The following is a 23,510-nucleotide window of genomic DNA, read 5'->3' as shown; positions in this document are numbered from 1 at the left end:
TTTGCTGGTTATTGAATTCTGGATTAGCGGATATTTTCTTTTTTCTTTCAGCATTTTGAAAATTTTGTTCCACTCTCCTCTGCACTCCATCATTTCTCATAAGAAATCAGCCATCATTTATATTGTTGCTCTCTCTCTTTGTAATATGTCATTTTCCCCTGGTTACTCTCAAGATTTATTCTTTATAATTGGTTTATAGTAGTTTGACTATAAAGTTCATAGGTATGGTTTTCTCTTTATTTATTCTGTTTGAGATTAGCATTATTTTTATAATCTATAAAATTATTTATTTTTACTAAATTTAGGGATATTTTAGCCACTATTTCTACAAATATTCTTTTTCCCATTATTTTCTTTATCTTGTCTTTCTGCAACATATATAATTATACATACATAAGATCCTTTGATATTGACCACAATACGCTGAGGCTCTGTTAATCTTTTTCAGTCTATTTTCTCTCTGATTTTCAGATTAGATCATTTCCGTTGACCTATCTTCAAGTTCATGCCCCTTTCTCTGTTATCTCTATTCTTCTATTAAACCTTCCCAGTGAATGTTTTTATTTCAGATCTTGTATTTTTCAGTGTTAAAATTTCCATTTTACTTTCCTTACTTTCTTATAGAATAGTTCCTATTCTTCCGTTGAGATTTTTCCATCTATTCATTCATTATGAGCATATTTTACTTTCCATATTTGAACACAGTTATAATAACTGTTTAAAACCACTTATTTATTAATTACATCATTTGGGTCATGTTGGGGTTGGTCTCATGAATGCCTTTTCTCTTGAGTACAAATCATTTTCTGGCTTCTTCATATGTCTAATAATTTTGAAATATATCCTGGACATTGTGAATGATGCATTGTAGACACTCGGGACTTTGTTATATTACTCAATAGAATATCAACATTTTTGTTTTTGCACGCAATTAACCCTTATGAACTCAAACATCAAACTGTCTCCCCTGAAATGAGCAGCAGTTGAAATCTAGTTCTTTCAGCTTTAGCTGAGTTGCCTGGGATCTGCCTTGAAGTGGTTACTTCAGGGGTTACTGAGAGATCTGGTCAGAACTTATACATAGAATTTGGGGCTCCTCTATGGATTTGCCCAGGATTTGCTCTTCACTTTCTGATCACTGTTTTGAGCCCAAACTCTGTCCTCTGATTTCACAACCAATAAGACTGCAGGTTTCTATACATATTTTAGTACCACTATGGGGTCTGGAGCTGGTACTCTATCAAAAAAAGACATTTAAAACAGGAAACTCATCTAGTGTTATTCCCTTCTTCCAAGTGTTCATTCTCTTCCAATTTCTGCCTGCTTTCGGTCACTCTCCAGTACCTTCCAATAGTTCTTTGTTTTATATTTTTCCCAGAGTTTCTAGTTGTTATATGTGGGTAGGCTGATATGAGGTACTTTGCCATTATTAAAGCAGAACCTTCCCTCTTTCCCTGTGTATCTAAAAAGAATACAAATGATTCTAGTATAAATAGCAGGTACTATGAAAACACGAAGGTGTCTATGATTCACACTGATACACTTTTGCCTTCTGATTAAAGATTAGAGCTATAAGAGACTCTATAGGTACTATTCAATAGACCTATCTAAGATAATAGAAATTTTTTTCTGTGCTGCCCAATATGGTAGCCACTGGACACATTGAGCTATTCAGCAAACTGAAAATGTGGGTATTTTGATTGAGGAAGTGTATTTTTTATTTTATTTAATTCTAATTAATTTAATTTAAAATAACCACATGTGGCTAATGTCTAAAGCATTGGGCAATACAGTTCTAAAGATAATCTGATCTGGTGGTCCTGTTTATAGATGGTGAAACAGCAACCAAGAGGGCTTCCAGAAGAGGTTGGCCCATTAATATATGGCTGGTCATGGCAAATCCAGGATTTGAATTTATATCTCCCAATTCCTAATTTGAAATTCCTTCTACTCTGCAGAGGAAGAGAAAACAAAATACAATGGCTGGAAGAGGACAACAAAAAAGATAACAGGTAGAGTGATGACAAAGTGGAACTTGAAAAAAATATAGTTGAGAAAAATGAACTGAGGGCAGAATTATTTGTAAACATATCACACATTAAATAGTATACAGTAGTCCTCCCTTATCTGCAGGGGACCTGTTCCAAGACCCCCAGTGGATGCCTGAAACTGCAGATAGTACCAAACCCTACATTTGTCTTGTCCTATACATACATACCTGTCATACAGTTTGATTTCTAAATTGGGCATAGCAAAAGATTAAAAACAACTACCAATACTATAGAACAATGATAACAATCTATTACAGTAGAAGTTCTGTGAATGTGGTCTTTCTCAAAACATCGTATTGTTTTGTACTCATCTTTCTCCCTTTCTCCTTGTCATGATGTGAGATAACATGTCTTATTAAGTAGAGAATTTTCAGCTTATCACTTAAAGGAAGCACTTTTTGGCTTCTGTTTGGCAGATCCAAATTGTCAGCATCACTACTCTTGAACTTTCAGTCCATTATTAAGTAAAATAAGGGTTACCTGAGCACATGCACTGTGAGACCAAGCAGTTGATCTGATAACCAAGACAGCTACTGAGTGACTAACAGATAGGCAGTGCATACAGGGTGGATATGCTGGACAACGGGACAATTCATGTCTCAGGCAGGACAGGGCGGAAAGGCCTGAGATGTCATCACACTACTCAAAATGCCATGCAATTTAAAACTTATTGTTTATTTCTGGAATTTTCCATTTAATATTTTTGGACTGTGGTTGACCACAGTTAATTGAAACTGTGAAAAGTGGAACCACGGTTAAGGTGGGACTGTACATACACACACATCACCAGCTGTGCAATTTCTTTTGAGGTAATAACTATTTTATCAGCAGGAAAAAAAGTTTTTTATTACTCATTACAGGCCCAAAAGGTCTGGCTCAACTGACTTATAATACAAAGTACAAAGAGTATAATCAAGAAATTGACATCCTATCTCTGTTCTTCACAAGCGTCTGATTTCCAAGTCCTACAGTCTTCAGTGATTTGAAGAGCTACAGCTTAACAATCTTTTTTGTTTCTCAAAAGCCTGTAAGATATATGCCACGGAAAAGGTTGTCAAGTGTTCCATTCCTGAACTTAATACTGAGGATATGGTTCTCAGCTAAAATGGGATGCTTTTTCCCTTTTAACCAACTCTCCTGAACTACTGGAAGTAAAACAATTATCTCACTACATTCCTTCTGTCTGTCTCTCTCACACACACACCCCATAAACCTTTGTGTGGATTTCATATTAGCATGACGAATATATTAATATACATGGTGTAGAAAATGTCTGCAAAAAGGTCCAAGAAAAATAGCATTGTTTTTGGAGAAAGTGCTATGGTCAGGATGATGTCATCGAAAATCATCTAATGAATTTCCTGTAGCCACATCCTAAAGGAAATCCAAAAGGCTCAGTTTTCTCACAAAGTCAAGTAGTCTTTTTTTGGGGGGGGGGCGGGTCAGTAACTGTTCTTGTGAACCCACAGGTGTCATAAATTGGTAATGATTATGATCTACCTTTAATCTTCAAGATCACAAAGAGTGAAATTTCACTTTAAAAGATCTTTTACGTGGGAGGCATTATCAGAATATACAAAGTATTCTTAATGAATGTGAATTTTAGATTTTATTTAGCTACTGACAATAAAGTAACTGCAGAAAAGAAAGGATGAGTAGACTTAGTTGGCATTTACTACTGGGCTTCATAAGCTTCCTGTCCAGCTCTGAGGAAAACAAAGACCACCATTCATAAAAACCAAGGACAGGAGAGCACACTACTGTAAACCCTCAATGTGTTGCCTCAAGGCCAAAAAGTATTTGTCAACACCGGACTGGAACACCACAAGAGGTCTATAGGCAGATTTGAGCTCCTTGAGGGCAAGAACAATGGCACATTCATCTTTATACCCAAAGTCTTTATAGTACCTGGAACACAGCAAGCACCGACATGTGCTGATGAATGAATATTCAAATGAGGAGATCAATATGAATAAGCTAGTCTCCTTTCTCTCCAGAAGCTGCCAGTTAAACAGTGGGGAGAAGACCACCATTACCAGCAAATAAACAATAAGTGCTATAACTGAGGTATCATTACACTTACAGTTTGCCAACCAATTTGAAAAAATAAATCTAAGATTGTTATCAAGTGCTTATGGGTTTACACCAGCCTTTATGGTGTGCAATCTGGGAAATTCTTGTAATCTAAAATAGGTATAGTACCTGTTCACCCAGTGACCCCATTTGTCAGACACTACTCTAGTCCTAAATGTATACAAAGAGATTTGTACAAGGTCTTATTTGCTGCAACCATGTCTGTAAATGGGAAAAAAACAAAACAAAAACCAAAAACCTCCCTGAACATTCCATCAGCAGATGAATAGTACAACCATAATACATATCATTGCAAAAGAAGTTCAAAAGAATGTAGTTGATCTGTATGTGGTGACATGAAAAGAGCTTCAACACTATTAAGTGAAAAAAAATTTGGAAAATGATATATTCCCACATATGAAAAACAAAACCATAATAGAAAATGGGCTAGAGCCATGCTGTATAATACAAACATAATTTAAACTTTCTAGTAACCACATGAAATATAAAACAAGAGTAAAATTAATTTTAATAACATTCTATTTAACGTATGCAAAATATTATCATTATACTGTAATCAATATAAAAACTTAATAATGACATACTTTACTTTTTTTACATTCTAAGTCTTTGAAGTCTAGTGTGCATTTTACATTTAGAGCACATTTTAATTCAAGCTACTCACATTTTTTAAAGTATAGTTGACACAATATTTTATTAGTTTCAGGTGTATAACATAGTGATTCCACACTGATATACCTTATGATGGGATCGTCACAATAAGTCTGGTAACAATCTGTCACTGTATAAAGTTATTATGATATTACTATGTTCCCTGTGCCGTGCATTACATCCCCATGACTTATTTATTCTATAACTGCAAATCTGTACCTCTTAGTCCTCCTCACCTTTTCCACCCATCCTCCCATGTCCCCCTTTCCCCCCACCCCCAGCCTCTGGCAATCATCAGTTTGTTCTCTGTATCTATAAATCTGTTTCTGTTTTGTTTATTCATTTGGGTTTTTTTTTATTTCACATATAAGTGAAATCATATGATATTTGTCTTATTCTGTCCGACTTATTTTACTTAGCATAATATCCTCTAGGTCTATCCATGTTGTTGAAAACGGCAAGAATTCATTCTTTTTTATTTATGGTTGAATAATATTCCATGACACACACACACACATCTTCTTTATCCATTCATCTATGATGGACACCTAGGCTGTTTCCATATCATATTCATATATATATCGGGGGTGCCAAAAAATGTATACACATTGTAAGAGATGTTATCTATGCTCAAGCAGTAGTTTGCCGTAATGAGAAGTGTCGGGACCCTGACAGTAACCACTTTGAGCATCTCTTATAATTGCATAAGTCAAACGTGACTTAAATTCATCTTTTGTTATTGGCATATATTGAGTATTACAATTAATACATTTTTTTCCTTTCTTAATTGTATAAACATTTTTTGGCACCATATATATATATATATGTATATATATATATATACATATATATATATATATATGAATGTTTATAGCAGCTTTTCCATAATAGCCCAAAACCGGAAACTCACATGTCCATCACACTTAGAAGATTTATGTAATTTTCAGGGTCACATGTTAATAAGGAGCCCAGCCAAAGCTACAGTCCAAGTTTGTCTAATATCTAAGTTTACACTCTCAACCACTATATTATACTTGAAAGAAATTATAGACTTATGGCTGCAGCTTCAGGATACACTCATAGGTCCAAGTAGTAGACATCTTCTCTCCTTTGATCACAGGAGAGTGTCTATTAAAAAGTGTGAAAATTCTGAAAGCTGCCAACTGCAAAAGTCTCGGCAACAGACGGCAGAAGAGAGGAGGCAGAGGAGAGATTTCTATTTCAGAAAGAGGAGAACCCAGTAATAAACCAAACGTGAGGGTGAGGTGGCATGGGCAATCGGACAAGTGGTGAGTACAGAAGTAGGTACAGATTGAGGGCTAACACAGGCAGCATTTGGATAAAGAAATATGACGCTCAGGAGAGAAATCAAACCAATAAAAAAACCAGTAATCAGCATATTTGCATATCAGATTCCCTGAACAGAGAACAACGTCTCTAGTACAATATAATTTATGCACTCTTCTGACAATTAATATTAGCTCACAGGAAGGTCTCTGTGGGCACCTGAAATTAATTTTGAAACCATTAAAGCAGACAGAAGGTTAGTTAGAATGAAAAATCCTATGGAGAAGGTATCACTTCCCCTATTAAGTATCTGAGAGTAATCTTGTAAAAGAAAAACCTATTGCTCTTTAAGGTAAGTGGACAAAGTGGTTTCAGGCTGCTATCTTGCTACTTGGGAAAAATCTTAAAATGCGTTACACCCAAAACGTCAGAGGCAGAAAGATGCAGCTTGGTATCCTCGCCAGTCAGGACATTTTCAGTGATTAATTTTTTCTTCAAAAGACAGTTTCCCATATTTTATTTCAATATCAAAATACAGTTGACCCTTGAACAACCTGGGTTTGAACTGCATGGATCCACTTACATGTGCATTTTTGCAATAGATACATAGTCAGTGCTCCCTACCCCTGGGTTTCACAATACTGTTTTTTTTTAATACTTTTAAAAGCACTATTTTCTATCTGCGGTTAGGAATCCAGGGATACGGAGGGCCACCTGTATGCATTGTCCTACGCCATTTTATATAAGGGACTTCAGTATCCGCAGATTTTGGTACCTGTGGGGGTCCTGTAATTAATCCCCCGTGGATACTGAGACACAACTATAGTTACGTTTCTGGGGAGTCAAATGTTATGTTTGATTGCATGAAGGTAAGCACCCATGCATTGTTCTAGGGGGAACTATAATGCTAAGGGGAAACGAAGGTACAATTTGAGGTCACAGATACAATGTAAGAGAAGGATAACCATAAAAAAGTGCATTCTCGGGCCGGCCGTGTGGTGCGATGGTTAAGAACTGGCTTGGGACGCCAGAGGGCCCCGGTTCGGATCCCATATATGAGGGCCAGTGACACCGCCCTCTACAGCTAAGATGCTGAACAACAGCTCAACCTGGAGCTGGGCTGTTGTGAGTCGCCGGCGACGGCGTAGGCTGCAGCCCCTGTGGCAGTGGGTTGCCATGGGCTACCATGTATAGCCAGCAGTCAGCGTGAGCGGCCAGCAGCCGCAGTGAGCGGCCATCCAGAAGCCGGCGACTGATGTGCCTTGCCTGGGAAGAGCGCAATGATGGTGCCAACTTGGGCCAGTGAAGCAACATCCTCCACAACTAGACTGAAGAACAAAATAACAGCAACTTGTCTGTTCCCCTTCCCCCAATTCCCCAATAAAAAGGTAAAAAAAAAAAGTGCATTCTCTAAACTTTATATACTCATGAGGGTATGCATTTTGGTAAGTTTTATGGATTTTGATTTGGGGAGAGAGTTCTCAAAGTTCTAACCTATGTAATAATTAAGAGGAAAAAAAGTAGGGGTATAACATACAGAAAGAAATGCATTAAATTATAATTATTTACAGAAATTTCCATCATAGAAAAATCCAAAAAATAAGCAAAAAATTATGAGCTATAATGAGAATTTTCACGGCCAATAACAAAACATGCAAAATAAACATCTTCCCTATATACCATCACTAACTAGTTTAAAACACACACACACACACACACACACACACACACACACACACACACGCTGAAAAAAAATATCCCATTTCCAACAAGATGCCTTAAATATCTAGGGAAAAATCTCCCCAAAGTGTAAACAAATCAGTGAGGGTCATAAAAGAGTAAATGGAGAAACAGACCAGGGTCTTGAATAGAAGACAGACTACTGAAAAGATATCAATTTATCCATAATTAATATGTGAATTCAGTACAACTCCAATAAAAACCCCAAAGAAAGAGTCTCCAAAATTTGACAAAATAATTGTAAAGTTCACTTGTGGGAGGGGGAAGAGAATATCCCATACATTTTTAAAAAATATATTGGTATGGGACTTGTAGCAGATGTAAAATGTATTATAAAGTAACAATAATTAAAACTGCATATTAGAACACAAATTGTCCAACAGCTCAGTGGGATGATACAGCAATACCTAGAATCAGATCAATATATTGGGTTGTCAGAAAAGTCATGACGCATGTTTGCAAAAGATGGCACTAGTTCATTTTTGGAAGTACTAGGGTCATTCGCATCTATGTTACCACTATGTCATTTGAAAGCTGACAGTTCTAGCTTCATTCTAAAAAAAAAAGAAAACAACTGAGCAATTTGGTTGACTTTTGGAGATTTTACAACAAGTTGAAGATGGAAGACCAAACTGTGCATTTTTGCCATATTTTACTGTTTTACTTCCATAAAGGGAAGGACGCGCATCAAGCCTGTGAAAAGTTGCATAAAGTTTACGGTGACAATGCTCTACAAGAATGTCAGTGCCAACGATGGTTCACGAAATTCCATGCTGGTAATTTGGATCTCAACGACACTCCTCAGTCAGGGAGGCCCACTGAGCTTGATGAAGACAAAACAAAGGCATTGATTGAGTCACACCCACATTTCACGAGACGAGAGATTGCAGAAACATTGAATATCCATCATTCAAGCATTCATGACCACTTGAAGAAGCTGGGATACATAAGCAAGCTCGATATTTGGGTTCCGCATGAACTCAAAGAAGTTCATTTGATGGTGCATATAAATATCTGCAATATGCTCATTAAACATGAGGAAAATGATCTTTTTTTGAAGCGACTGATAACTGGTGATGAGAAGTGGATTGTTTACAACAATGTGGTGCGCAAACGGTCTTGGTCCCAATGTGATGATTCGCCTCAAAAGGCATCCAAATCAGACATACATCAGAGGAAGGTTATCCTCTCAGTGTGGTGGGATTTTAAAGGTGTCATATTTTTCAAGCTCCTACCAAGGAACCAAACAATCAAGTCAAATGTGTACTGTTGCCAAATTGGACAGTTTGAATGAATCCATCATCCAGAAACGTCCAGAGCTTGTTAATTGTAAAGGAGTTGTGTTCCATCATGACAACGCAAGACCACACATAAGTTTGATCACCCATCAAAAATTATTGGAGCTTGGATGGGATGTGTTGACATACCCACCATACTCGTCTGACTTTGCACCATCAGACTTCCACTTGTTTCGCTCTCTTCAAAACCCCTTGCGTGGTATAACGTTCAATTCAGATGAGGCTTTAAATCAGCAGCTTGTTCAGTTTTTCGCAAATAAAGACAGGTCCTTCTATGAATGAGGAATTATGAAGCTCACTGAAAGATGGCAAAAGGTAATCGAACAAAATGGGCAATATATCATTGATTGTTCTTTGTTCTTTATATAAATAAATGACCCTTGAAAAACATAGACAAAATACGTCATGACTTTTCTGACAACCCAACAAAATAACCAATATCACAAAAGAAACAATTAGGTCGAATATTAAAGCTCCTTATAAAATAAATATGCATAAAACATTTTATACAAAAAATTTTTTTTAAATAATCAAACCCAAAAGATATCAAAGGAATGCAAATTAAAACAATAAGATACCAGGTGTTTTGTTTGTTTGTTTGCTTTTTACATATCAAATTGACTTTTTAGTAATGCCTCATGTTAGCTAGTGCAAGGAAATGAAACCTTTGATACATTGCCGGAAGGACTGAAAAAAGATACAGCCTTTCTGAGGGCAATTTACAATAAGTATCAGAAGCCTTAATATGTTTTTTCCAAGCAAGCCCACTTCTAAAAATTTGACCAAAGGAAATGATGAGAGAGATGTTCAAAGATTTACCTACAAAGTTTTTTGCCAGATTTTATAATACCAAATATTTTGAAACAAACTAAATGTATAACATTATGGGGACAGCTCTGCTGGGTAGAGTAGATCGTTGCTTTTCATCACTTGGAATATTTCCTGCCACTCCCTTCTTTGTTGAGCAATCAGCTGACAGTCTTATGGGGGCTCCCTTGTAGGTAACTAACTGCTTTTCTCTTGATGTTTTTAAGATTCTCTTTTTGTCTTTAACCTTTGACATTTCCATTATTTTTTTATTTATTTTTTTTTTTAGCTGAGCCATCCTGCTACCTGTTGGCAGCTCAGCGGCTGCTCAGCTCGGGCTGGACTTGAACCACTGTTGCTCAGAGCTCAAACTCTTGAGCGAGCTCTTAACCAACTGAGCCACTCGGCCGGCCATAGGCATTTCAATTATGATGTGTCTTGGTGTTGGCCTCTTTGGGTGAAGGTATTCAGAAATACAAATTAGTAGTTAATACAGTATGAGGAATATAATCAACAATGTTGTAAAGGTCATGTAAGGTGCCACATGGGCACTAGACTTATCAGGGGGATCACTTCAGAGACTGTGTCCAATGCAATATACACCTAAAGCTGAAGTAGTATAATACTGAACGTCAACTATAACTAAATATATAGGTATACATAGTCACAGGATGTGAAGTACAACATAGGGCAGATAGTCAATGGTATTGTAACAGTTATATAAGATGTCAGAGGGGTAGTAGCTTGGGGGTGGGTTATCACTTTATGAGGGGTTTAAAGTCTAAGTATTAGTTGCTTTGTACACCTGAAACTAAAAAAAAAGTAAAGGGACAGATTAAATAAATTATAATAAAGCCATAAGACTTTCAGTAGAACATTTAATAAGATGAAGAAATGTTTAAAAATTAGTGGGAAAATATTAATGAAAAACAAATTATAAAACAGTACTACAATAGGATTTCAATTTTTGTTTGAATAGATATAAACAATTATAACTGCATATATGACCAAAAGATTCTAGCCAAAATATTAACAGGATGATAAGCTTACAATTGGCTATTTTCATGTATTTTTTATGTAACTGAATAAAACTAATAAATACTACCTTTTATAAAAACCAAGAGTCTGTGATTATACTGAGTAGGATGGTGGAAAATATCTGATCTTTGCTAGCATGAACTATCTTATCACTCAGCAAAACACGACTGATAATGCTGCTCAGGCTTTAGAACCCCAAATGCCAATTTCTATGTCTTACTCAGAGGCCAACTTGAGTTCCACCTGTTTCACAAAGCTTCCTCAAGTCTATACCAGTCACTGTCTCCTCTAGAATTCCAGAGTCTTGGCAGTGATTAAGACAACATTCGTCATTCATTGCTCAAGCAGTGTTTTAATATTTTTGTTGTGTTAAAGTTCTGTCTCAGAAGGAACATAAGCCCCTCAAGGGGAGTGACCCCACACCCACCACCTAGACCTTGAACCCTCAGCACACTGCTCTGCACACGTTAGGCACTTCGAGAGCAGACCTCACACTTAACTGAGTTAAATCCCAGAAGACTGGTCAACTGAAACTTTGGAACTAAACAAAACACATATTATTGTAAGAGTTCCCATTAGACATTTTACATACTCCTTTAAGTTCTGAACCAATATTAATGCCAGTGTTAACAATTGGTGGCCGGATTCAGGGATGGGGAATTAAGATCCAGTTAATTGCAGGTAGACAAGAAGCAGCACTCAAATACAACCATAAAAATTAGAGAAAATAAAAATATAAAAAATATAAAATAAAATTTAAAAATTAAAATAAATTAGAGAAGTGGGGGCCAGCCGAGTGGTTCAGTTGGTTAAGAGCTTGCTCAAGAGTACAAGCTCTGAGCAACAGGGTCGCCAGTTCGATTCCCACATGGGCCAGTGAGCTGCACCTGAGCTGAGCTGCCACTGAGTTGCCAACAGGTGGCAGGCAGGATGGCTCAGCTGGTAAGAGTACATACTCTTAACAAAAAGGTTGCCTGTTCAAGATGGTGGGCTATGCCCACCTGCAACAAAGACTGAACTAGGCACTTTGAGCTGAGCTGCCGCCCAGATGGCTCAGTGGATAGAGTGTATACTCTTAACAACGAGGCTGCTGGTTCGACTCCCGCATGAGATGGTGGCTACGCCCACCCGCAACTAAGGCTGAACTCAGCACCTGAGCTGAGCGGCACGACAGGACTTGGAGCTGAGCTTGCTGCGCCATCCACAACTAAGATTGAAGGACAACAACTTGGCTGCTTCCCTTCCCCAATTCCCTAACACTGTTCCTCTCCCCCAATTCCCCAATAAAATCTTTAAAAAAAAAAACTTATTAAAAAAAATTAGAGAAGTGGTAATGAAATTACATTATTTTATCAGAAAATTAATGGTACCCTATAATTCCAGAGACAAAACACAACAGAAGAGACACACAGTAAGAGAAAAGAGAAATTCTATAGGTCAATCTAGAAATCAGATAAATTTGCTTTGGCAACACAGGGCAGCTAGCATGGGCTAGACAGCAGAACATCCAGAACAAGGCTTCTGCTATAGTTATGCTATGGCTAACCAGCAACCGGAATAGGCCAGAGTAGAAGGGGAACAGCCAAAAGAGGGTTGTAAAAATTATTTAGGTTTTGATAATCTGAAACTTTGAGGAAACTCTTAATTATAGTAGCTGGACTTTCTCTATCTACCCCCAGGGGGGGTGGGGAAGAAAATAGGTTTAAAAATCAATTTCAGGGTCTCTTACTTATACATAAAAAGTATTTCCCAATCAGCAGGCTTGTGAACTACTGCAGTAGTGGTTAAGCAGAAGCCAACGGAAGGGGAGAGAGAGTGTCTGTGGTAGGTGACATCTCTAATATAGGAAGGTTTGGGGCAGCAAACTGGTACCAGTATTATCTCAAGGTCCCTTTCACCCTTGTAATTCAATAATTTCTTCATAACCTATTGTACAACAAAAGTTTATGAAACACAGATAACATAGGCTACAGAAAATTACACTATTAAGAGGAAAGGCAAAAAAATTTCACGTTTCCTTTTTAATACCTATGACAATCCTAGGCCCCTAATGAAAAGTCTTTCACCCCTAGCCAGTAATTGGGCTAATATACACATCCCAAAGGTTAAGAAAATAAAGAATATAAATGCAGTCCTTGACATATTAATAACTATCTGTCCCCTCATTAAATGGCCCTATTTAGACAACTATGCTGTTTTAGTTCTTAAACATGACTCTCACTTCTTAATGCCATCAGGATATTGCCTCTAGAAGTCTGATCCTTCTTTTTGTTCTCTTAACATCAAGACTTCAGATCATATGGCTTATAAGAAATGTATGTAATCTACAAGTAAATAGGCAAAGAGAAAAGTGTTTAGGTAATTCTCTTGAGAACAAAATCACCAAAAGTTCATGGCCCTTAATGGTCTATTTTGGTAGCTTTCAAAGGCTTTTTTCTAACACCTATGGAAGAGAGAGACTTCGCAGAAGTCCAGTCTTCCCAAGAGGAGATGCCAGCACACTGTTGGCGCACGGCTGCTTTCCTCCCCAGTTCCTTCCTAGTGCTCTAGACACTTGAAGATATTGGGTCATTTAAATAATATGATTACTCTCCCTAATGTCCCTTAGTGAAATTCTGCAGTATAAATATAACTAAACATATTTCCCAACATATAATTGATTCATAAATTTATTGTTGCCTCTGCTATTAACTGTCTCTTCCTCGTTAATATTATATTACAAGTATCATTTATGGAATTCCATTATAGAATTCCAGGTACCATGCTAAGTACTTTACATATATTAGTAATAATCCTATTGACAACTGTGTATGGAATAAACAGAATCATCATTTTCTGAGTAAGAAGTCAGAGGCAAAAAGGGTTAAGTAATAACTTCCCCAAGATGACAGATCCAAGAAGTACTGGAGCAGAGATTCAAATCTGGGTCTATCTCACTCCAAACTCCACCCTCCCTCCACTCTGTAGGCACTTTCTCGTCATGTCACATCTCCTAGATATCAAGCCTCTGAGAACATCACATTTCATTTCTCTAATGAAGACTGGGATGATATTTCTTTATCATTACAATTCAAGTCTCTCAATCAGACTTAATATGCTTCTACCACCTGAGTTAAAAATCCAGTGAAGAAACACGAAAGGTTTGCAGTAATAATACTCTACCTCAAATAAAGCACAATGCATGATTCTTTAATTCAATGACTGTTTCATGATAATATAGCTTTTTGCTAACTTTACGTACGTCTACTCCACAGCACATTTGAGGAGAAGCACAGTGCATCAGACCACGCAGTTAGATCCTGAAGTCGGGGACCATGTTTATTTATCTCTACATCCCCAAGGCCTACACATGGTAGACTCCCAACACCTGGTTGTTGATGAAATACAGAAGCAATGATTATCAACTTCTGAAAGTAACAATTGAAGGTACCTAAAACATTTTGTTTCAAAAAAAAAATTGGGGGTTTGCAGGTAAACCTCCTACCTCTCGATCCTTGAGTTTCATGGCGAGCACCAACTGATGCCTGTGGTTAGTGAGAGCCTCCCGGTAATTTCCTTTGGAGAAGAATGCAGAGCCTAGATTCCCATGAGCTCGGCATTCTCCTGTCTGGTCACCTGCATTGGGTTGAAACAAAAGATTAAACTTCTCTAACTTATAGCATTATAGCAATATTTTAATATATAATGGCCAGATTAATTGAAAAGCTACAGACTTACTGGCTAAGATTTCACCTGCCTTCTTTTAGAAAAGTATTTTCTTCTTCTACCAGACAATATGTGGGAAGCTGTCCCAGAACTTAAATCTCTGGATAACAACTGTTATTGCTGTTATACAACTGCAGTCAGGGACATAGGTGTCCTGAAAATGAGAGGTTAAAGACCTTGATACAAACCAGCTGCTGTTTGAGTCACTTCATTGCTCAGCTAATGACTGTTGGTTCTGAACAAGCATCAGCTTGATGGTTCAGTCATTTGACTTCGAACCTACTGTAATACAAGTACATATTGCTCCTTTACAGGAATGCTGATGGTCGATTCACCATATCCCTTCTCTTACTGCAATCACGCAAGTCCTTGAATAATCACCATAACAACAATTGCAAGCATAAGCCACATGTATTTTACAAATGGCAAAATGGCAGCACAGAGCTTGGGCAACGTGCTGAAGGTCACACTGCTATTAAGTGACAGAGCCAGGATTCTGAACACAGCAGTCTGGCTCCATTGTCCACACGCGTAACCACTGCACAATGCTGTCGCCCCCAAAAATTGATGATGCATTCTAAGGTAGGCAAAACTTAAAGTTAAGATGAAAGATTCACCCACCACCACTATCATTTGGGATATTCCATCTGTGAGCCCAGATCTCTGAGGGGGGCAATGAATATGTTAATCCACATCCCTTGGTCTTTGGGGTGTCTCGGTACCCTGTTAGAGGAAAAGCCCTAAAGACCTGAGTACTGTAGAACAGACAATGTTCTAGAGACACCCTCACTTTTCATCGCACATGTTATCCCCATTCATGCCAGGCTAATCGGCTTTCTTTAGTTCCTTTCTGTACTGAAATAAAGGAGAGAAGCGTAACTCTACCTAAGGTCTTGGCTACATCCAAGTCCTGCTGCATGTATCCAGTGCTCTTCTCTGTGTTTCCAAGAGACCAGTAAGCACTGCTCAGGGCAGAGAAAACGGAGCCTCTCAGTTTGAGGCTGCAGGTGCCAATCTTCAGAGCGGCTTCTAAGACAACCACAGAGGCCCCGTGATGGCCAGCTGTCAGGAGCTCCTGCCCAACCACAGACACGACCACAAAGGGACTCTTGTCCAGTTTCATTTTCTGAAGCTGCTGATAAGTGGGCTCGAGGGAGTCTGAAGAAAAACAAAAGAAAATAGGAAAATGTAGGAGGATACACAAAACACTCTATTCTGTATGCTCTAGAAACAAATGATTATCATACCTTTTTACGGCCTATTTCAAGCATGAACCCTTCAACCTTTCATCGAGTACCACCCTCACTGTCCACATATCCACATGACTTGGTAACGCCAGCCTCAGTCCAGATACCTCTTTCTCTTCACTCTCGCACACAGTTGCCACACTCGTCCTCCTTGGGTCTTTCTTTGAACACGACACACCCCTTTCCCTGAATGGGTCTCCCTTCTTGTCCCGCTACCTCTCAAAACATGATACCCTTCCAGTTCCACCTGCGTTACACAGTGCCCCAGGCCCTCCGGACCACATTAATCTTTGCATTTAAACTTCTGCTACATTTTTATAGTTAGTATTGTAGTTTGACCCTAAACTATTTAAAAATTGTTCTCTGTGTGTTAATTTTAAGAATATTTTTCCGGCTAAATCTGAAGACCGCTGTAGGACTGTTTAATACTTAATACCCCATAGTAATTAACACAATATGGGCACTAACTAAAAAACTTGCCATTGCCTCATAGGAGAAAGTCCCTAACATATTTAGAGATCAGTAAATGTTTGTTAAACCTGAATCTGAATGACTGATTAATAGATCCTGCCCAACTTTTTCCCTAGAAGGTGCAATAAAAAAGGTTCTCCCAACAAAATACCTGTTGTCCTCACTGGCTACCCAGTTTCCATTGCTGCTTCGGAGACCAATATGACCAAATCAAAAATATTATCGGGGTGACCAGTTAGCTCAGTTGATTAGAGCAACATGCTGATAACACCAAGGCTGCCAGTTTGGTCCCCACATGGGCCACTGTGAGCTGCACCCTCCTTAAAAGAGTCAACTATGCCATTGTAGCATGAAAGTAATATGTAACCAATGACTATGGCTGTTCCCCAATAAAATTATATATAAGATATATATATAATCAATTTTTATTGTGGTGACAACTGAAACCATCAAGAAATCATCTGAGTTCACTAAGGTAAGGCAGAAGACAAAATTAATGTTGATCTCATTTTATTTTCATGTGGTGTTTGAAAGGACACAAATTATGGGAAAGGAAGCCACAGGAGCTTCTTTCTATTTGAAGCTAGGTTTGAATATAGTGGATCTCTAAGATCCTTTTCCCACTTCTCTCTCCGTATTTTTAAGACAATTGCAGAGCTAATGACTATAACCCTACAATGAGGTGGCACTTACAACGCATTTGTTGCTAGCTTTACTGAAAAACTATATCACATTAGTGTTCCACTGTGCACATGTAAAAACTATAAAAAGGTTGGTCTCTTTAAATCGTGAATCTCTCAGCCAACAGTACTGTATTAAAATGTAATTTTTACAATTTATGACTTCAAATCTCAACTCTCCATTAATGAGCTCTCGTCTGAATCAACATTACCATGTAAACCTCGAAACATACTGGTGCCTAAAAAGAATGTTTCTCTTCATCAAATCACTAAACAGAAAACAAAGAACATTGTTATACCTGTCAAGATACAAGCAGTACATAGAACCCGTAAGTACTAGCTAACCAGTAGGGTTACCTATAGGCCCAAGACCCCAGGAATTGCTAGAATAGAAAAGAACAATCCTATACTTAAATAACTGTGAGAAGAATTTTGGTGATACCCACTGATGGGTTTGGCAGCCAATGAGGACCACATTAGCATTTCACTGGATAATTAGCAAAAGCAAAAATAATAGAATTTTAGAGCTAAAAAGACCTTGAAAATACCCTTATTTTAGAAATGAAGAATCTGAGTAGTTAAGTGATTTCCCCAAGATCAGACAGCTTGGGACAGAACTAAGACGAGAACCCACTGCAGGGGTCTAGTCCAAGCCCTGTGATAACATATAAGGCAAAACTCCTACCTGCTCGCAAAAGAAACCAATCTTGGCTGGTTTTAAGTAGAAAAAAAAATGCACTAAGTGGCTACTGGGAAGGGTGGAAAACCAGGCCTCCAGGCCCATGGTCAAAAGCATGCCACAAAAGCTTCCTGGTGAAGGCAACAGAACTGTTGCAACTACATACAGGACACCACAGCTGGCTGTGCTGCCTCCACCACTACTGAATGCCACCCTTAGAAAACGGATGTCACTATTGCCACCCACCACCACCAGAACAAATTCTGTGGTATCCTTTCTTCTTTGAACCTTTAGCTCCTGAATCAAAAGTGGGGTCCTCTCAGGATCAAAGGAGGATGGGGAAATTAGGATCTAATGTTTTCAGCTTTTGTAGTGGAAGACAGGAAGCAGGAGTATAAGAAAAGCAATTCCCAAAACACAGGAAAAGTATTCAGACACTGACAGCCCAAAATGAATAACGGTCAGCAAAGATACTATGCTTCAGCTGGTGATGTTTTTAATCATAGCAATCATGGCTATATTCAAAAGAAGAGCCATCTAATTGAACCTCTAAAACTACACAGTAATGAAAAGAAGAGAGAACATTGCCACAGGACTGAGGGAAATACTAGGAATATTTTGCTCCTCCCCTCCCACCCACAAAGAAATCATCAATTGTGCAAATTTTCACTAAATAAAAATGAAATTGGAACGAGAGATAATAGATCAAATTTCCATTTTCAGTAGGATAGACAATATAAATACATTAAAAGATACATTAGTGTGGAAATTCCTCAAAAAATTAAAAATAGAACTACTTTATAATCCAGCAATTCCACTTCTGGGTATTTATCCAAAAAAAATGAAAATACAAATTCAAGAAGATACATGCATCACTACGTTCATTTCAGCATTATTTAAAATAGCCAACTATGGAAGCAGCCTAAATGTCCATCAGTAGATAACTGGATAAAGAAGATGGACATATATGCAATGGAATATTACTCTGCCATGAAAAAGAATGAAATCTTACCATTCACAACAACATGGGTGGACCTAGAGGGTAGTATGCTAAGTGAAATAAGTCAGACAGAGAAAGACAAATACCATATGATCTCACTTATATATGGAATCTAAGAATCAAAATAAACAAACAAACAAAACAGAAACAGACTCATAGATACAGAGAACAAACTGATGGTTGCCAGGTGGGAGGGGGGTTGAGGGGTTAGGTGAAAAAGGTGATGGGGTTATGAAGTACAAAATTGGTAGTTACAAACTAGTCATGGGGATGTAAAGTATAGCATAGGGACTATAGTCAATAGTATTGTAATAACTATGTATGGTGCCAGATGGGTACTAGACTTATTGCAGGGATCACTTCGTAAGTTATATAAATGTTTAACCACAATGTTGTACACCTGAAACTAATATAATATTGAATGTTGGGATACGTCATAGAAATGGCGGCTGTGAGGAGAGCTCCCTGAGTTCTCCCGTGGAAAGCGCCGCAATTCGAACAGCTGTAACTCATCAAGGGAACGTCTCTCACGACAATTACTTGAAGGTGGGCAGACTGGGCGAGTGGGGGAAGAGGGGAGATGCGTGGAGGCACAGCCCGCACTTGCGGCTGCTGAGACACGGGGCCCCAGAGAGCAGATCAGAGAGTGTTCCCACTGCTCGCTCCCCGCGCCTCACAGGCGGCCTGGAGAGCAGCGAGAGCGCAACGGTTGGCAGTCTGAGGCAGAGGCCTCGGCGGGCGAGTGGGGGAAGACAGAGCGGAGATGGGCGTGCAGAGGCGTGCAGAGGCGCGGTCCATACCCACAGCTGCAGAGACGCGGGACCCCAGGAGGCAGATCGGAAAGCACTGCAGCCGCAAGGCGGGCTCAGTCCCAGCGCCCCCCCTCCCCCCGCAGTCCCGCTGGGAGTGCAGCAGGAGCACTGCTGGAGCATCTGAGGCAGAAGCCTCAGCTCAAAACGGCGGCGGGACAGTTTTTTGCTTTTTGTTTTTTTCTTTTTCTCGGACAAAAAGCAAAAAACAACTGCATAGATAAGAACCCACCTCCACCCTCCCTCGGAAACCCTGACCCCTGCAATTCCAGAGTCTTAAGCTGATCCCTGAATGGAGGAGTAGTGTCAGATTACAGAGGTGAACTCAGCCAGGGAAGAGGCTGCAGAGTGTGGGTCCGCCAATCCCTCCCTTACCTTTCCTGCTCGGCTTGGAAAGCAGGGCAACTTCAGTTGCTGAGTCACTCGCAGGACCCCAGCAGGTGGCTCAGGAATCTCACACTCGCCACAGCCTCCAGCGGAAAGAGTGCCCGAAGACACACATCGAGCCTTCTGGTGGCACAGTTCTCATTATGCCTCTGGGCAGGCGAGTGCAGAAATGGAATTGATTTTGTAGAAACTACCAGTCACACCTCATAACCCCATTCATCAAGACCTGCATCACCAAGATCACTCTGGGTGCCAGGTAGCCGGCTCTGCCCCCCCCAAGACACAGAGGAGCTTTTGTACAGCAGAGGACAACCTGGAGAGAGCTCGGTGGACTTTAGCCAAGACTGGCACTGGTTCTTTTTGGCATGTTTTTGTTTTTTTCTTGTTTTCTTGGGTGTTTTGGGTTTTTTGTTTGTTTGCTTGTTTTTGTTGTTTTTTCTATTTCATTATCATTTTTAGTTTTTCATATAGGTACATATATATGTATATATATGCATATATATGTCCATATATATGGGTGTATAGACGTATATATGTATATTTTTTTCTTCTTTCTTTTCTCCCCTCTCTCTCTCCCATCTTTTCTTCTTTCTTTTCACTGCTCTACTCCTCCTCACTTCCATTTTTCTGCAATTTTTTTGGGGGGGTGTTGCTATTTTGTTTCTCGTGTTTATTTTGTTTTGCTTGTTTTTGTATGCTTGATATTTCTGTGCACATTGACTGCTGGCCGTTAGTTGTTTTTTACATGTGAGAGTACCCGGTTTCTTTTGGTGGCTGTTGTGGTTGTGCTTGCTGATCTATTTTGCTCTAAAATCACTCTGCAGCAGGGCCCAGCCAAAGAGGCACAAGAATCATCACACCCAGAGGCCAACTTTAAACCAAACCAGAGCATTACTGGGTTAGACTTACAAGAATCACACCCAAAGGGAAATCACTACAGGCACAAGAGCCCATAGGGGCCAAGCCTCATCGGAGGGGTCAACCCTCACACAGCAGCTCATAAACTGGACACAGCTAATCCTCACAGCTAGTCAGCCTGGAAGTCAATCCCACCTACTGACAAGCCAAAAGCAATCAAAGCTCAATTTCAACAGAAGAACACATACAACACAAGGAACACCTCTGGTACACATGCACAGGAGAATAGGGAGACTGAGTAATTCAAATATAAAGGACACATACCACATAAGTCCACCCAGAAAAGAATGAGAGACCTAGGGGATCAACCTATTACATTGAAGCAAGCACAAAGAGTAAGCCAGAATTGGGAAACAAAGAAACACATCCCAAATAAAAGAACAGAAGAAACCTCCTGAATCAGTGGAACTAGAGGAAATAGAGGTAAACAATCTATCAGAGACAGAGTTCAGAACACTGATTATTAGAATGTTCAAGGAAATTAATGAAAATATAAAGAAAAATAGAGAAATCATGAAAAACAACCAGCTAGAATTAAAGAATACGATTACTGAATTAAATAACAAACTCAATGGAATTACTAGCAGATTGGATGAAGCAGAGGATCAAATCAGTGACTTAGAAAACAAGATAGCGGAGATCATCTAAGCAGAACAACAAAAAGAAAAAAGAAAAACATTGAAAATAGTTTAAGAGAGCTGGGCAACAACATCAAGCACAACAACATGCACATCATAGGAATACCAGAAGGAGATGAGAGGGAGCAAGGGATCGAGAACATATAATGACTGAAAACTTCCCTAACCTGGCAAAGGAAACTGACATACAAGCCCAGGAAGTGCAGAGAGTTCCAACCAAGATGATCCCAAACAGGCCCACACCAAGACACATTATAGTGAAAATGGCAAGGGTTAAAGATAAAGACAGAATCCTAAAAGCAGCAAGGGACAGGCAGCAAGTTACTTACAAGGGCATCTCCATAAGAATATGAGCCGACTTTTCTACAGAAACTCTGCAGGCCAGAAGGGAGTGGCAGGAGGTCTTCGAAGTGATGAAAAACAAAGGCCTACAACCTAGATTGCTTTATCCAGCAAAATTATCATTTAAAATTGAAGAAGAGATAAAAAGCATCCCAGAAAAGAATAAGCTAAAGGAATTCATTACCACCAAGCCAGCATTGCAGGAAATGTTAAAAGGGCTTCTTTAAGCAAAAGAAAGAGAAAAACAATCTAACTAATGAAGACCAGAAACACAAATAACAAAATGGCAATAACTATGTACCTATCAATAATCACGATAAATGTAAATGGATTAAATGCTCCAATCAAAAGACATAGGGTGGCTGAATGGATAAGAAAGCAAGACCGTTGCATATGCTGTATACAAGAGACTCACTTCAGATCAAAAGACACATACAGGCTGAAAGTAAAGAGATGGAGTAAGATATTTCATGCAAATGGAAATGAGAAAAAAGCTGGAGTAGCGATACTTTATATCAGATAAAATGGACTTTAAATTGAAGAATATAATAAAGGACAAAGAAGGGCACTTCAAAATCATAAAGGGGTCAATCCAACAAAAAGACATAACCCTAGTAAACATCTATGCATCTAACATAGGAGCCCCTAAATATATAAAACAGAGATTGACAGACATAAAGACGGAGATCAACAGTAACACTATCATAGTAGGGGACTTCAACACCCCGCTGTCACCAACGGACAGATCTTCCAGACAGAAAATCAATATGGAAACAGCGATCCTCAATCACACATTAGACTACCTGGATTTAATTGATATCTTCAAGCATTTCACCCCAAAGCTATAGAATATACATTCTTCTCAAGTGCACATGCAACATTTTCCAAGATAGACCACATGTTAGGCCACAAAACAAGTCTCAATAAATTTAAGAAAATCAAAATCATATCAAGTATCTTCTCTGACCACAGTGCTATAAAATTAGAAATCGGCTACAAGAAAAAAACTGGAAAACACAGAAATACATGGAGGCTGAATAACATGTTACTAAATAGAGAGTGGGTCAAAAATGAGATTAAGGAAGAAATCAAAAGATACCTTGACACAAACAAAAATGAAAACACCACGACCCAAAATCTTTGGGATGCAGCGAAAGCAGTCTTAAGAGGGAAGCCCATAGCAATGCATGCCTACCTAAACAAGCAAGAAACATCTCAAATCAACAGGTTATCCTTATACCTCAGGAAACTGGAAAAAGAACAGCAAAACAAGCCCAAAAGGAGTACAAGGAAGGAGATAATAAAGACCAGAGTGGAAATAAATGAAATAGAGACCAGAAAAACAATACAAAAGATCAATGAAACCAAGAGCTGGTTTTTTGAGAAGATAAACCTCTAGCCAGACTCATCAAAAAAAACCAGAGGACTCAAATTAGTAAAATCAGGAATGAAAGAGGCGAAGTGACAACAGACTCCACAGAAATACAAAAAAAATCTTAAGAAATTACTATGAGCACTGTATGCCAACAAATTTGACAATCTGGAAGAAATGGATACTTTTCTAGAAGTATACAGCCTTCCAAAGCTTACTCAAGAAGAAATGGAAAATCTGAATAGACTCATTACTACCAAGGAAATTGAATCAGTAATCAACAAGCTCCCAACAAA

The 23,510-nt window shown here is 38.7% G+C and overlaps 1 protein-coding gene and 1 pseudogene across 5 annotated transcripts in view; one reads left to right on the top strand and one right to left on the bottom strand.

Annotated features, from left to right (window-relative positions):
- LOC109383029 (40S ribosomal protein S25 pseudogene) overlaps positions 1 to 14,363 on the top strand; it is a 66,873-nt pseudogene extending 52,510 nt beyond the window's left edge.
- Positions 1 to 23,510, bottom strand: part of TTC28 (tetratricopeptide repeat domain 28) — a 681,749-nt gene that overhangs the window by 295,131 nt on the left and 363,108 nt on the right. For 4 of the 5 annotated variants that reach the window (XM_019643162.1, XM_019643163.1, XM_019643164.1 and 1 more), the window contains 2 exons: positions 15,557 to 15,829; positions 14,451 to 14,581 (listed from right to left, as the gene is read on the bottom strand). In XM_019643162.1, coding sequence (XP_019498707.1) covers positions 14,451 to 14,581; positions 15,557 to 15,829 — 404 coding nt within the window. Of the gene's footprint in view, positions 1 to 14,450; positions 14,582 to 15,556; positions 15,830 to 23,510 lie in introns of those variants that run through there. The other variant, XM_019643166.1, reaches the window with a different exon arrangement.

Source organism: Hipposideros armiger, unplaced genomic scaffold, assembly GCF_001890085.2.
Source record: "Hipposideros armiger isolate ML-2016 unplaced genomic scaffold, ASM189008v1 scaffold_75, whole genome shotgun sequence".
NCBI classification, from domain to species: Eukaryota; Metazoa; Chordata; class Mammalia; order Chiroptera; family Hipposideridae; genus Hipposideros; species Hipposideros armiger.
This window is presented reverse-complemented; position numbering and strand designations above follow the sequence as displayed.